The sequence below is a fragment of the Carassius gibelio genome, chromosome A24, assembly GCF_023724105.1.
Source record: "Carassius gibelio isolate Cgi1373 ecotype wild population from Czech Republic chromosome A24, carGib1.2-hapl.c, whole genome shotgun sequence".
NCBI lineage: Eukaryota > Metazoa > Chordata > Actinopteri > Cypriniformes > Cyprinidae > Carassius > Carassius gibelio.
The window spans coordinates 4,218,043-4,235,021 of record NC_068394.1 but is presented as its reverse complement, the minus strand read 5'-3'; the positions used below and the strand labels follow the sequence as shown (position 1 = coordinate 4,235,021).

At 34.2% G+C, this 16,979-nt stretch overlaps 1 protein-coding gene across 6 annotated transcripts in view; it reads right to left on the bottom strand.

The window, feature by feature from the left end:
- LOC127945818 (RNA-binding Raly-like protein) overlaps positions 1-16,979 on the bottom strand; it is a 99,504-nt gene that overhangs the window by 2,225 nt on the left and 80,300 nt on the right. For 5 of the 6 annotated variants that reach the window (XM_052541890.1, XM_052541893.1, XM_052541892.1 and 2 more), the window contains 5 exons: positions 12,047-12,122; positions 9,258-9,305; positions 8,414-8,592; positions 2,165-2,278; positions 627-796 (listed from right to left, as the gene is read on the bottom strand). In XM_052541890.1, coding sequence (XP_052397850.1) covers positions 627-796; positions 2,165-2,278; positions 8,414-8,592; positions 9,258-9,305; positions 12,047-12,122 — 587 coding nt within the window. The remainder of the gene's footprint in view (positions 1-626; positions 797-2,164; positions 2,279-8,413; positions 8,593-9,257; positions 9,306-12,046; positions 12,123-16,979) is intronic. The other variant, XM_052541894.1, reaches the window with a different exon arrangement.

The window sequence follows — 16,979 nt, the reverse complement described above, 5'->3', positions numbered from 1 at the left end:
AAGGTCATCTTCATCTACTGAGAAAGAGCAGCTCAGGGTCTCAAAAGACCTTGAGATTTACTCGTTCAATACTCACATTCAACATAATATATAAACAACCCTGTGACCTCAAGTTAGAAACATATTCCAGCTCCAAAATCACTTCTCTAGAGTTTGTTTTAAAAAGTCTAGCCGATTTTTATTTGGGTTGCTTGGGTATCTGCTAAACCCAGCTGTGCTGGAGTTCACGCTCTGACCTGAAATGTCTGAAACATGCTGTTGGGAATCTTTCCAGCGGGATTTTGCCTTGACGTTTCCCTCCAGTTTAATAAATGTAGGAGCTCATTAAAATACAGTCAGCCCGTCTCCTCAGTGGGAAGCACATCCTAAATCTTAATTTGTCTTTGCTGTTGGTCGCGGTGCTACTGGACCTCAGTGTCTCCAGAGGTTCTGACTCGGTTTTAATTACAGAGATTGACAGGTGAGGGTTAAGAGAGCAGAAAGCAGCCCAGCGGAACCCTGTCAGCTTCTGCTCTCCCAGCCCTGCGTCTCATGTCGGCAGCCGTGAATAAATCTGCAGAATTAGCTTCAACGGGTCATTCAGAGCCTTTGCTGCCAGTAAGGCCCACGGGGTGGGGGCAACATACCAGACCAGTGCTTCCTTCCTCGTCGTAGTCATCCTCACCACCATCCGTCATTTCTCCCGCCTCCGCGTCCATCTGTCCATCTCCTCCCTCCTCTCCGGAGTTGTCTGCCGTCTCTGATATCGACCCCTCGTGCAAAGAGTCGCAGTTGTCCTCATATTTCCTGTGAGGCTCTGAAGGAATGACATGGAAATATTATAAGGATTATGCATTATACCACATATATCAGTCATCACTTTTTTGCATAAGAGGAAAATTAGATATTTTTTACCCCAAAATGTTTTTGTTTTTTTTCAAAGAAAAATTTAAAAGCTGCCATTTAAAAATGTTTGTCATTCTAAACCTGTTCTAAACTAGACTTTCTCAAGAATATGAGCAGAATGTTATATGCAAATATGATGCATTAATCCTCTAAAGCCAGACATATATAATAGTCAGATTAATTTAGTTTTATTTTAAACAGAACAGGTTTACTGAACTTTTAGAAATACTGTACATTAAAAAAAATGCATGTTTTCTTTTTTGCGTATTATATTTAATACATCAGGTTTTTATTGCTCATACAGTTTAATGCAGTAAGAATAACCAACGAGGAAAAAGCACCTGTTTTCCCAAACGTAGTGAAAATAAGCAATTTGGTGCTGTTGCTGATATTTCTATATGGCCAAAAAGTACACTGTAAAAAATATTTTTCAGAGTTGTAAATAATTTTAAAAAAGTTTATCGGAGAATGTTTTAAAAGAAAATATTATTTCAGTGTTTCTACTTCAAAATTTCAAATTTCTTACTGTTTCATTTATTAATCAATATGATCTTTACAAAAGTAATGGACAACGGTCATAAAATTTATATAAATCAGTTTTCAATCTATATCTCCTAATAATGTCTTACTATTATGGTATTTAAATGCTTAGTTTTATGATCAAAGCTCTATAGTTTAAAAAAAATTATGCAATGCAATGATGATTTAAATGATCATATTTGAAATATTTTATATATATTATATTATATATATGTGTGTGTGTGTGTGTGTGTATATGTATATATGGATAAAATAATGAATCATAAATTGTTTCAGTCCAGTAAGTGTCTATATTGAAATTTCTAACAATATACAAATTATTCTTACATTTACTTTATTAAAATAAGAAAGCTTTCATAGTAAAGTCAGTCATATGGGTTTGGAATGACATGAGGGTGAATAAATTATAGATTTTCTTTTTCTTGAATCTGTATGGATTAATGCAATAGACGTAAAGTTTGACTCGTGAATGTGAGACGTTATGGCGTTCCTCAGCATGCCTGCTAGATGAAAACATTTCTCTCATCTACTGGCGAACATAGCAAAATGGGATTTGCTATAGTAAAAGACTGCCTGTATAACAGTCCTGACAAATTGGCTGCTGTCTCCTCGCCGGTCACAGAGATGGATTGCGCGTATACACTCCCAAGGTTTTTTTCCCATACAGCCGATGTTTGCAACCCTGTCCCACTGGACTGGATTTTATTCCTGCTCTCTTCTAGTTCTCTATCTGTCTCACCACACTCAGATCTCTGCTGTTTCTCGATCTTCTCCAGGCGGCCCAGAAGAGAGTCGATCTTCATCTTTATCTGAGTCAGTTCACGTTTGATAGTCTGGAGTTGATCGGACTTCACTGCAAGAGAAGAAAATGCAATAAACACACACATGAGACAAGATCTGAGGAGATGGCAGCGTATCCATGATCATCCAATATATATGACCACAGATAGTTCATCTCTCTAAACTGAGAGTTTGTACTGCTGTTTTTAATTTACCTTTATCTCTAATCTCATTCAGACACACTGCTTGATATCAGCCATTGCAAGTAAGACTGCTTCTTGACGTGCTTTCATAGATACGGCCTTTATCAACTTAACAAGACCTGGTTTTAGCCGGATGGAAATACAAATGATCAAGTTTGAACTTTTTTTTTTTTTTTGCTGATAATTTACTTATTAAAAGAGTGCTTCTTTTGGAGTTATATTTGCATGCTGTGTATTGCATACTGGTAAATATATATTGAATATTTCACATACCATTTAAACAAAAATTTCAAATATTTGAAAAGTAATAAAAGACACACACACACAGAGTAAAAAAATATATACGGTGTATATATATTTGAAGTTGTAAATAAAGATTATAAGAGTATGTTTTACAAGAAACTACTGTTCCAAGTCATTAATCAAAATATATGCTATGTATAGAGAAAATGCAAGATCTTTTATTTATTTTTAAGTTTAAACATTTTACAATGATAAACTTTAATTAGCTTAGTAAAACATACTATTTGCTTTCTTTACAACTTTGAAAAAAAAAAAAAATCAGTTTAGATTGTTTGTCTTTAGTGGTAGCAGACCAGATCTCTAGCCAGGTTACAACTGAAGTCGTAGTTCAGCCCTAAATAAGAACTAGGCAGACAAAAACCCTACATTATAACCATTGAGTCATTTTAACCACTGGTCACCCTGAAAGACTCTCTCCAGCGATGAATCCACTACATCACATGGGATGAAAAATCCTGCTGGCTTAAAGCATGCTGCTAATTTTTGTGAATATGCATTGCTTTAAATAGGTCCACTGCTTTTTTTTTTTTTTTTTTTTTTTTTTTTTTAGATATGACAGCTGTCAGATTAATGTCCTTCAGATGACTACACCACTGAACGCACACTGAATCTAATAATCAGCAGGCCTCTCTGGGCAGACCAGGATGACCTTGGTCATAAATGAAAACCTAAATAGGCCAACATTGGATCACTTTAAAAATATAGAAATGGTTTTAGACATCTTTCAGAATTACTTAATGTAACTTCAGACATATGAGTGGAATGTCCTGCTTTCATGTGGTTTGAAATCATAAAACATCACGTTATGTAGATCAGTTTGTATGACTCTTTGTTACACTTATAAGTGGTGGCTAGTGAGTCAAGGAATCATTCATTCAAATGACTTAATAAAAATGCTTATTAATTTTGTTTTAAGAAGGTGTCACTTCGATTCACTAATTCAACTCAAATTCAGTAGCAAAACATTGAATAATTAATTAAATTAACCGATCCATTCAAAAACTTTGAATTATTTGTTAACTAAACAACAGACTGTATGAGTGAATAAGTCGAGAATGAATTTAAGAATAATCTTTCATTCAACAGATTAATTCAAAAACAATAATTAATTCAGGAACTAAACAAGCGACTGTCTTTATGATTAAGTCATTTAATCATTCAATTGATCTGTTCAAAAGCATTCAGAAACTAAACAACAATTTTTTCTGAATGAGTCATTGAATCATTCATTCAACCAATTTGTTAAAAAATACTCATTCATGCAGGAACTAAACAAGTAGCTTTATGAACGAGTCCTTCAATCATTCATTCGATGGATTAATTAATTTTTCATTCAAGAGATTAATTCAAAAACTCAAGCGACTGTTTTTATGATTAAGCATTTGAATCATTTAATAGATCTATTAAAAAAACATCCTGTTTCATTCCTAAACCAAACAGTCATTGAATCATTCAAGCAATTTGTAAAAATAAAAATAAAAAAGCAAATTAATTTGAAACAGCAGGTTGTCTTTAGGAGTCACTAGTTTGTTAAAAAATACCAATTCATGCAGGAACTAAAGGTTATGAATGAAGGTTATGAATGAACCTTTGAATCACTCATTTAATGGATCTAGTTAAATACCTTTATTCATTCATAAACAAAACAACAGAGTGAAGAACATGAGTGAATCACTGAATCATTCAACAAATTAGTTTGAAGGAACACAACAAGTGACAGTCAGTCTTTATGAATTAGTTATTTTGTTTCACAAAACAATGAATCATTCAGGAACTATTTTCATTGATGCAAAAACTGACAAAAGTATACCTGTCATTTTTGTTTCTTACATCGAAAGTTACTGCTTTAATATAATGACACTAGAAAATTATTAGACAATGCAGTGTGGGTTGAATGGACCTTTATAAAAGACCTTCAGCAGCACCTCTTGACACGGAAAACCTGCTTCTTCATGATAATTGGAGCTCTAGGATACATATAAATGCTTGGTTGAAAAATTCATTAGTTTGTATTTTCCAGTATTTTTCAAGCCATTGCTCTCCTTGAGTAAGCTGAAGCTTGTGGTTTAGCTGTCACCGCCTTCAGCCCTGATAACACAGCGTGACCCAGCACTGCTGTCACACCGCTGCCAGCTTTTCCACTACCTCGCAAAATGGTGTCGCCTGCCATCACCCGCCCGAGGCAGAAAGCTCTGCGTGTGTAGGTGTTTAGTTGACAGTGTCGTATCTACTGAAATTCAATGAACATGTCTGTGTGCAACCATTCAAATTGCTCCAAAGCTCCAAATACAACACGTGTCCAGAAACTGCCTTCAAGCTTCGAACTCAATTCTGAAGGAGTTGTAATCTGGGCAACCTACAAAAAACACTTCACTTCACAACGTTGTTTTTCAAGATCAAGATTCTAGATTAATTAAAATGTAATGGAAAGTCTAGGGGAGACTGGGGCTAGTTGTCACAAGCTATATCTCAGTAACTTTAAGGTCTTGACTTCTAAGCCCTCTTAATTGTAGCATTTTTTTTTTTGTGAATTCTGCCCTAATATCATATCTTCATGTAAATGTTGGGTAAATAAGTGAACACAATGAAACACCCCCAACATATATTCAGAAGAAAAGTCAACTATATAGTGAAGGCAGTCTTTAACCAAAAGGTTCAATTGTGTTCTATAAAGGTCAGGCTGGGGTAAATGTTTTAAATGTTATTTTTATGTTAAATGTAAAATGTTATGTTTATGTTTTTTTTTTTTTTTTTTTTAAAGAAATCAGTTCTTTCCTTCATCAAGGATGCATTAAATTGATCAAAAGTGACAGTAGAGATTTATAATTTCAAGACTAAAAATAAATGTCATTAAGCAAAATTAAAAAAAAAATCATTAAGAATATTAAGTATTTAGATGTCAAGAAACATTAAGTTAACTGTTTTCAACATTGATAATTATAAGAATTGAAAAGCAGCAAATCAGCATATCAGAATGATTTCCGAAGGATCATGTGACACTGAAGACTGTAGTAATGTTGCTGAAAATTCAGCTTTGCATCACAGGAATGAGTGACATTCTAAAATATATAAACTTAGAAAAAATTTAATTTTAAATGGTAAGAAAATCACAATATCAGTGTTTTTTTTTTTTTTTACTGTACATTTGATCAGATAAATGCAGTCTTGGTGTGCATAAGATACTTCTTTCAAAAACATTTTAAAAAAATCTTACAGACAGAAATTACACATCATTGTTCTTACCCTGAGAATTATGCAGTGTAGTAAAATGTTTGACCACTAGCCCTGGTCAAACCTGGTCTATATCTTAGGTCCTGTACCTGGTTTTTCATGATTCTGAATTATATTTTTGCTAGCACTTCAGTTTAAGTGTTCTTTATAGAGTGACAAATTAAAAAGTCCAAACATTCATGCAGGCTCATGGCAGTAATATGAAGCCACAAAAGCTTCATGCATAACAGAATTAGCAAAATCCTATTTAAAATATTGAGGTTACACTTCAGCAAGTCAAATTCACAATATTATTTCACAGCTATAGGCAAATAAAACAGGTTTTGCTATTCACGTCACACTAGTTTGGTGCTGACCTTTATTTGGGACTAAAATTGCAGTGTTTTCAGGTTTCCTCTACTATGTACAGTAGCAATCATTATGAAAAAACATCCCAATTCTCATTTTAAACAGAGAACAGCTGCATTTTCATCAGCAAAACATGAAGCAGTTTTGAGAAAAACAGTCAAAGTAAACTTTTGGAACCTAATTAAAAGCTTCTTTTTTTGTAGTATAAAGCTAATCTCTATTTTGCACTGTGAAGAGAATTGAGAACTCTGATAAACAGTAGCACTTGTGTGTACATGCCACGGATATTTTTACTCGTGACTTGCACTGATATAGGAAAAGCCCCCGGAGAGGCCACAGCACTAGAGCTAAGAGCATTAGTGTCAGGGACCACGGCTATTCTCGCCTTCTGAGCTCCATGCTCGGAGGAGACGGCGGGATGCTGACAGATGCTGTGAAAGCTGCTACTTGTGGGTTAGAGATCAAATCTGAATTAGTGTTATGAATTCTAATTTACAAACATGACCACATGACGTTCTGTCTTGCCGTTAGGATCGCATTCATAGAACTAAAGTCTCAAAATGCTCTGTGGTTACAAAAATCAATATGTTCTTGATTTTTTTTGCTCCCATGAAATATAAAAGGTCTCTTTTTCACTCTGTGACCTGTACGAGAGAGCTACTGACAATAAACCAGCAGTTGCCAGGGAGGAATAAAGCTCATGGACTTCATAGAGTGTGCAATAGACTGTCAATGCCAGAGTTCAGTGATTTAATGGTGTAAAGTGCAATGTGGATCAGTGGGAGCAATTCCTGTAACATGCACTGTATCATTAATGTCTTTATGTAGTTGAAGTATGAAACTTTACACACCAAAATGCCAAGTCAAGTTGCATTTGCAATCTTCAGGCAAGGCAAGGCACATGTATTTGTAAGGCACTTTTCACATAGTTACACAGCAGCCTTACAGCTTTTCATGATGTTGTTAATGTTTATGGAATCTTAATACCTTCATGTCTTATAGTTGCATTTAGCAGATTAGAGCAGGGCGATAATAAAGTTTTCATTTTGCAATCAAGCAGTTGAGAAACTTCTATGTAATCATGTTCCTGTTTTGCACTAGTGCTACTGTGCTATAACAGTGTAGTACAGCTGTACTGAAAAATGATGCTACCCTCTTGTTCACTGATTTGCTTCCAGCTATGCTCTGCTCAGACGCTGTAATAATAATGACTTTGTAGGACTATACATTATTTGGATAATTAGTCCAAAAAAAAAAAACTCTTACAATTATTACATTAAAAAGTCTTACAAGATTATTTTATATTACTTAATAAAATAATAAATAATTATTAAAAAGCATTTTTGGTTTTCGGCCAAATGTATCCAGAATTTTCGGTTTTGGCACCGGAATTTTTTATTTCTGTGCATCCCTAGTATGTATGTGGATAAGATTGGACATATATGTAAAGGACTGAGCAAAAATAGTTGCATTTGCAAAAAAAAAATATATATATATATATATATATATATTTTTATAAAAAGATAAAACAAACAAGCAGCTGAGATTTACTTGAGTATGAGTATACAGTATTTATGCAGACCAAATTGGACATACTCACATATCTAACTTTATATAAAGAGCTATGCAATAATATACTTACATTTTGTAAAAAAATATTTTATAATAAAATCAGGCAGTTAATAATACACAATATTAATTGTATATATTAATATAAATATATATCAAACAATATAAATATATATTTGGATACGTGTACTATCAAAGTCCATATAAAGTATTGGACAGTTATTATATTATTTAAATACTGCAGATTTGGTCATTGCATTTTCTGCGCTTTTTAATGAAGTTTAAGAAAATTGAATATTTTGTTTCTGTACAGTTACCTGAAGTAGTGTTTGTTTATAACTGCATGTACTGTGATATTGGTTTCTGTGCTTTCAGACCGGCTGAGAGGAGAACAGGACAGAGTGTACTATTGTGAAGAGAGCGGCGCAGAATGTCTGCGAGAAATCTAAAATTGGATCTAAAGTGTTTACTAAATAAAATAATGAAATATATTGCAGTTATATGTTTTATTCTATAGACAGCAAGTTATTTTGTGAAATTGTAAGCCAGCTTACATTTCAGCCCAAAAGAGAAGGACGATGATGATGATGGGGGTCTTGAGGAAGAAGAGGATGAGGTTTTAACAGGGAATGAAGTCTTCCCGCGTCGAGTGGATGGAAGCACCACTCGTGAACGCTTCAGAGGAATCACTGCCCTCGGAGGAGGAGCCACCCGTCCGTGATAGTCAAACAGCCTAACCAGATAAAAGAACCAAAGTTTAGAACAACATTAAGACTCAAAACCAGGCTTTTGATTCTGAATTATATGGCTTCCAAAGGTTTTTCCCCCTTGAAAACATTTCTGACTCCTGGTTTCTGGTTTCCTTGCAATTAGCAGAGCTACTTTTGAAATTCATCATCATGGCAGGCAAATTATTCAAAAGAATTTAGAGAAAAGAAAGGAGGTTCAAGAAAATGTCAAACAAAGGCACATGCCCTTGCTCTCGCATCAATCTCTCAAGGTTATCCACAGCTCTCCACCCAGCTGACATTTAGCAAATGTCTCTGCTAATGAAAGATGAGATTAAAAGAAGGAAATAAAACAAGGGAAATAAAACAGGGCTTTTTAGAAATTTAGCTTGTGAATTTGTATCTGCTTTCTCTTAAATTCTTTTCAAGGACAAACTGTAGGTGGTGTTTAAGATAAACGAAATGATTGATTCCTGGTGATGTCACATTTAATTGCTTTCATGTATTTGTACGCATCTTTTCACCAAAAACATACATAGAAATTATACACAGATATTTGAGAAAGCTTCAAATAATGCTATTTGAAACCAAGAAAGATCATGCACAAACAACTGCTGAAGGCTTTCAAAATGTGTGCAATCAGATTAATGGTAAATAAATGCATACATACCTATTGTAGAAATCATCCCTGTAGTAATCATAATCAAATTCATAACCACTGAAAAAGACAAAACAAAGGCACAGTGTAAAGTGCGATTTGCTATGTCAGGATTTAAAGGAGAGCAAATTAGTCCTTTAATTTAGACTTATATTTACTGCTCAATTGATCTGAAGGAAATTTTAAACTTTGAACACTAATCAATTTATACAAGAGATTTAAATGTGTATAGAAACTAGTCAGACATGTGCATCTCAGATAATCTGATAAGAATCCCATCCATCAATGCGTTATTTCAAAATCCTGCTAACGGGCAAATCAATAATATCTTCAGCCTGCAGACAGCATGCAGATCTCCCATAAACACAGTTTCTCGTCAGAAATCAAGCAAACAGCTACGTTTAATAATTACAGTGAGAAACCTCCCGGAGTTAGACTTGGGCTTATTTTAGGTCCTGACAGTGAGACAGACAATCTCCAGTTTGTGTGTGTGAACCCTTCAGAGCACCAGCAGCACCAAACATCTCTTTCAGAAGCCTTATAATAATAACTGACAAGGTAAGCAACAGGGATGCGTTTTCAGTCATTTTTATTTCATGTACAGTGGAGTGCAATTGAAAATGCGATTAAGAATTCTTTTAGGGTTTATATTTTCAGGTTGACAATTTGAGCCGTAAGTTGGACTGAAAATCAATATGAATTTCAGAATGTCTTTGTATATATAATTTGTAAACAGCAACACTGGAACCAACATGAAAAAACGAATTCCGTAGAATGATTTGAAAATGTTAAGAAGAGCATCGTGTGCTTCAGAAAGTCATAAAGGAGTTCATATGATAAGCTTATTTGATTAGCCAGAAATAGTGTTGTTGAAACGTACATATTTGCTTTTTACTGCATTTTTTTGTGCTGTAGGCCGGCTGAGGTTAAACATTAGTTTGCATGCTCTCCAGTGTTATTTACTGTACATCAGTCTCTCATGAGAATCACTGCACAGTGCACACACTATCTATTCTTAGTCGTTTTATCAATCAAACTTCCAGGCATCTAAAATCACTGACACCAGTCACAACCGCAATACTGTACAACTCTATACCTGACATATCATGGGACTTTGAAAACTTGCAGAGTTTGAAAAACCTCTCCCTGGTGGTTATAGCATGAATAAAATATATGAATATCGTACATACCATGAATAAATTCATGAACCAACTTAGGCCTAAGTTTTCCCCTTCTCCCCATACTATCTTCTCAACATTCCTCACACATACACATTTATCCACATATACATTAATATCTGTCAAACCATATACAAAATTATACATCCATCTCTGTCAGATAATTCAAAGCCATTATAAACATGTACATTAATTTCTGTCAAATCATTCCTTACACCTGAGGACTAAACCTGTCCCACATCTTCATCATCTTAGCTTACAAACATAACCCTTTAGCTCTCGTCCATCACACTGTCTTACATTACTCACAAATAAAAATAAAACATATGTATTATTTCAGTACATAAAATAAAATCGAACGAATATAAAGTGTTAAAGTGCTGCCATATAAAAAAAAAAAAAAAAAAAAAAAAAAAAAAAAAAAAAATCGGTAAATATGTATAATTAAACAAATATAAAAAATGTATTACTCTTAAGTTAATGTTGATGTTAATTTATAAATATATGATTTGTTCATTTATGTTTTTCTATTTTACTTTTTATAGAGGATAACATGCATGCACTAATGATTAATTATGTACAACAACATCAGGACAACAATTAGGGATATGAAAAAGGTCAAACTTAATGCATTTCTGTATTTTAATATATGTCGTGCATATTATGAATATCCTGTCAACTATAGAAACTATTTCGGGTCATCTAACTCATATTCCATTATGGACATCTCCTCATTTCCTTGACAATTTCATTCCAAACTAATTAGCATTCAAAGCTCTTCTTTGTTGTACTCTCCTAATTAAGCCTACCTCAGATTACATAATGGATTGGTTTGAATAAAAAATATAATGAGACCAAGAAATAAAGAATTAAAAACCCAGAATTAGCTCAAGTAAAATACAATCATATAACACAAAACAAAGAAAGAAAGAAAAAAAGCCCTTGGATAGACACTCTTTCAGGCTCATAGTAATTGAATGATTTTATTATTCTTTGCTAAATGCAAATAAAAAGGGAAAAAATCTATTTCCGTTACATTTATGGACAAAACATAAACAGTGCTAATCCAGTGATTGTTTCACAGTCCAGTCACTATTTATTTTGCATTAGTATTTATTGTTTGTTATAAAAAGTTATTAATCTCTATAGAAGCTTGTCAATAAAGGAGTAAATGCCTTTTACCCTTTCAAACATAGATTTTTCACTCATTTTCTGCTTGGTTAGTTTTCACCGATGTGTCTGGAGAGCTTTTTGCTTCCTGTAAGAGTTCACCCATCTAACCGAACCTGTGAGACACAACTGCAACTTCAGCAACTGAACAAATGTGCTGATAATTGCAGACCGCGGCCTGTTCTGTTATCTAACCCTGATAATATGACAAATGTGCTGACGGCTTCACTCAGCAACACCAATCAGACTTTAATCCGGTCTACCTCAGCTCTCCTAACAAGATGAAGAAAAGTAAAAGCATTTCATTTACACATGCAGTATTTTATCTGAGGTAAAATGCACAGTCAGAATGAGCAAACCATTTGTAGGCTATGTATAGTACATATAAATTTAAGTACAATGCCATGTTGTTCTATCTACAGTATAGAACAGCATTTAACAGGAAAAACGCACCTGTAGACAGCAGTCAGGGGTCGTTTGGATCCTGGTTTAGGCCTGTACGGCTTCGGCTCTCCGGCCATGTTAATATCTGCAGAAAAATAGAAGAATTCAGAATCAAACACCTGTAGTAATGAGTTCTTGTTGCATACTGAGGTTGTCGGTTTTGGTTTTCAAATCACACCCGGGCAAATAAATCCATGCTACTTCTCTCTGAATCAGCCTTTAATGACTCGAGTGTGGTAGGTAGAACAATGTGGTGCCTGTTTAATGTTCAGCAAATAATTTGTAGCACTGGGATTGTAAAACAGACACGTACATAAAAAAAATAAAATAAAAAAAAACATATTCTGTATTCTAAAAATATAGCAGAACTTTGTTTTCCCAAATATTTGTTCTCTAAAACTGATTTTGTGCAATCTGATTCTTGAATAACAACAGAATCTAGGAGAAATGCAGTCCATTGTAAACACAATACACATATAGCAAACAGAATTTTTTAGAACTGAACATTCTAAACATTCATTGCATGCAAATTGTTGATAGTAGCAAGCCTTTAATGGTGCAGTGCTAGGTTAGGTTAATGTGGTGCAACTGTGTAGTGAATTTGTGTCATAATGTTTTAAACAATTCCAAATATATATATAAATATATATATAACAAAAAATGCCACTCGGTTTTGTATTTTGTTAACCAATGCAATGGCATTCATATATTTTTAAATGAACAGTTCACCCAAAAAGGACTGAATAAAGCATCATGATTAAAGAAATCCAAAAACAATGGTTTGAATTTAAATGTCTGAATGATTGTTTCTTACAAACAGGCAGCTTTTCACTTCACAAGATTACTTATTGTAATTTTTTTATCAGCCGTTTGGACTCTCATTCTGACGGCACCCATTCACTACAGAGGATTCATTCACACAAGTGATTTAATGCTAAATTTCTCCAAATCTGTTCCAATAAAAAAAAAAAAAAAAAAAAGCTCATCTACATCATGGATGGCTTGAGTGTGAGTAAATTGTAGTAAATTTTCATTTCTGGTGAATTATTCCTTTAAGTGTGGCTTACCTATTCAAATACTTTTTGTGGTTTAATTTCAGTCCATTTTTTGCACTGTGTATGTCTTTCAAAGAACTACAGATGAAAACCTGTACTAAAACAAATTAATTTCACTGCTGCAGCAAAAGAAAGGGAAGGGATGAATAGGAAGATAAGGACTGCTGAAGCACTTGACCTTGATGCATCTATATACACATCAAAGCATTTTGTTTTAATCAAACCATCATCCTTGAGCGATGGTACAAAGGACAGAACATCTGTGAGACTTATCTCAACTATCTGACCCCAACACACCTGTCTGCAGCATTAATCACAAAAACACTCCTTGCTGCAATTCAAGGGAATTCAGAGTGGAAACTCTGCTATAGAACAGCTTTAAGAAAAAATGTGACATGGTTATAGTTTCATTTTATACTGCAGCTCTGAAATCTCACACTGATGGTTAGTAAAGGTTAAGCTGTGAAAATTATGCATCACTTGCTCACCAATGGAATCCTCTGCTGTGAATGGGTTCCATCAGTATGAGAGTCCAAACATCAAATAAAAACATCACAATAATCCACAAGTAATCCACACCACTCTAGTCCATCAATAGACATCTTGTGAAGTGTAAACTTTAAATCATTGCCTCTGGCCAAAATACTAGACTATATTCCAATAATAACACTTCTTACAGAGAAAAAGTCGATCCCTCTGTTGTCCTCTCACTTCAAAATCCAACAATATATATGTCTGGAAATGTTTTGGCCAGTTTTCGCTTGTAAATGGTGCTTGATCTGTGCATATATCTCTCCAGATTCAATATTATGGATAGAGGACTTGTATTTTTGCTGGAAGCGAGATAAAATATTTTAATAATGGATTTTTTTCTTACAAACACAGATTTTCACTTCACAAGACAATAATTGATGGATTAGAATCATATGGATTACTTGTTGAGTATTATGATGTTTTTATCTGTTTTAGCTGTTTGGACATTCTGACGCCACCCATTCACTGCTGATGATTTATTGGTGAGTAAGTGATAAATTTATCCAAATCTGTTCCAATACAGAAAAAAATATTTTTTGGCTGAACTACAAATACACTGAGAGAAAAAAAAAAAAAAAAAAAAAAACGTGGATGTTTTGTCATGTTTACAAAGCTTCTTGCAGGATCAAAATGAGAGGATAACATTTTACAGAAAACATGAAGCCTTTTCAGAAAGCATCTCCTTATTTATGCTGATCTGAGGAAAATGTTCAAGCACATCGGCTCACTAAATGACTCAGGCATGGTCTAGCCAACTTCACTTCTTCAACAACATGCTTTATGAGATATCAGGTTCTGATTACCATTTAATAAAACATTTGTTTGCTTGCTTCAGATGTACTGTACGCAGTACCCATGCAAGGGCATCTGTCCAATAAAGTAGAGAGATGCAAGAGAGTGATGTCTATTTTTAATTTTTCACTGACTGATGGTAGGGACAGAGGGGATATAGCTCTGGCCACGAGGGAAATTCATTTATCTGCATCTATTTGCTGGACTTCTAATGGTTGCCTGGAGACAGGCTGAGCAGAGAGGAGCTCTCCGTGGTCCTGAACCCAGCGCTGGATGAGGGGGGAGTGGATCTCTTTCACTGTTTGGATCGTAGCACCATGAAAGCTTTCCATTGAGACGGGCACTCACAAAGAGACATGTGCGGCATCTGAAACAAGCCCTATTCAAGTCCTTATTCACAAACCTTTGTTATTTAACATAAGAAGCATTACAGTGGTTCCAAAAAGTATTTTGATATCTCAAAATGACGCAGATAGCATGACATTCGATAAAGTTTTCAAACTGAGTGTTATTTGTTTTAAAGAAAGATATGGACAGTTTTCCAGCATTTGATAAAAAAAAAAATAGACAAACTGTTGAAGGCAAAAAGCATCTGGTTGTCAAACAGTAGTGGAACAAGTCCAAAGATAATGTGAGGAAACTGTCTCCCGTGCAATCATTTTAATCTGACAACCCTCGAGAAGGAAAAGCTGCTTTTGATTTATTGTTTTGTTTTTGTATATCATGCTCCTTTTTTCTTTGTATGAAGAACAAACTCCATCTTACAGCACCTTGTCTGATCTCTTATCAGTCTGACCTTCCAAATAAACCACAAACATGGTGGTGTACATGCATTAAAAATAAATAAATGATAGAAGAAACTAGCACAGCATATCCAGTGAACACTGTCAGTTATTTTACATTTGCAAAACTATACTGACCAATCAGAATCAAGTATTCCAACGAGCTGTCTTATATATATATATATATATATATACATTCACACACAACTCAGCTGGGTGCCGATTTATCCTCAGTTGCCATCTGTTTTACTGCTTGCTAAACAGAAGAGCAAGCAGACTGCTGCTTTCAGCCAACCCTTCATTTTCTTCCACTTAGCACACTGTCACGTCTGAAAGTCACAAGCGTAAGGTACACACTCACAAACCTTAATATGGCGCACACAAAAACACACTCTCTACCAGCTATACATATATGTCCATGTGGGGTCTATTTAAACCTGAAATTCAGCAGGTACACTGACAATTATGTTGATGCATCTGACAATATTACATGAAACGTAGCATACATGTCCATCTTTCCTAGTGTTACCACCAGCAAAACACAGTATCTCATTCTTTAACTCATCTACTTTTAAGGTGCTATTTGGAAATATAACAAAGGATTTATGTTGTAAAAAACATGAAGGTGAGTAAATGATGATAGTTACATTTTTGCATGAACTAGACTATTCTTTTAGCACAACATGAAAGAGTCCATGGAGAGATTTTCCGTGGCTTTCTTATGCAAATTCCTTTACTGACCTAATTAAATATGGCATATTTGGCAACACTCATCTGCACTTTACTTCTTGAAGTTGTACAGTTGCATCTACATGAGTAGGTCAGTGAAATGTTAAACCTCAGCACTGCAGGGACTTCCGACTGGCCTCATCACATCATCATACGAAGCCCTAACTCTTCTGCAGACAATATGATGGTACGATGTAAAGCTAAGTAACACGCCTGAGGGATCAGGGTGTTAGCGGGCTTATATCTGGTAATCAGACGCATGCGGCGAGATGTGAGCAGCTAAAGCAAACATAAACATCTCCAGTGCGAGTTGGCTCTGATAATCCAGCAGTATGAAGCGATCATGCCTTTTGATGATAATCTGGCAGAATAATTTTTCTTTGCACTAAATTAGCTATGGCAAAGTACTCATTTAAAAAAATCCTGTTACCACACTTTGAACCACAGTTCAGCGAGAGGTTTTGGAATGAAACCACAGCACACATAGTCCAGCTAGGATTTAAAGACTCTGAAGTTATGATCGTGAGCTGGTTAGCAGTTATGCTGGCTTATGATATGACACATAAGAAAAAAAAGAAAGAAAAAAATATAAAAATGTTATCGTAAAAACATGCTAAATATTTTACTATGAAATGAACATATGCAAGAAAAGTATATTTGTTAAAAAAAAAAGTAATAATGATAATAATAAAATCACCATATAATTAATGGTGGAAATCTCTGTTATAATTATAAAGATAATCCTCTATAAGACAATACATGTACTTTTACAGTAAAAAAATGTCACCTTACACAATTAAACACAATAAAAAAGATATCTACAGAAGGACTTGCATCAGTGTTGTTATTGTTAACTAAAACTCTTAAAAAGATTTTTTGGTAAGTGTAATAAAGTAAAAATAAAAATAAAATAAAACATAAATATAAGATTGAAAAAACTTTGTTTGCTTTGTTAGCTAGCTGAAGTACTAAATTACCAAAACTAAAATTTAAATAATAAAATATATATTTTTAATATATTACAAAACAGCGTAATTACTAAAATGTAAT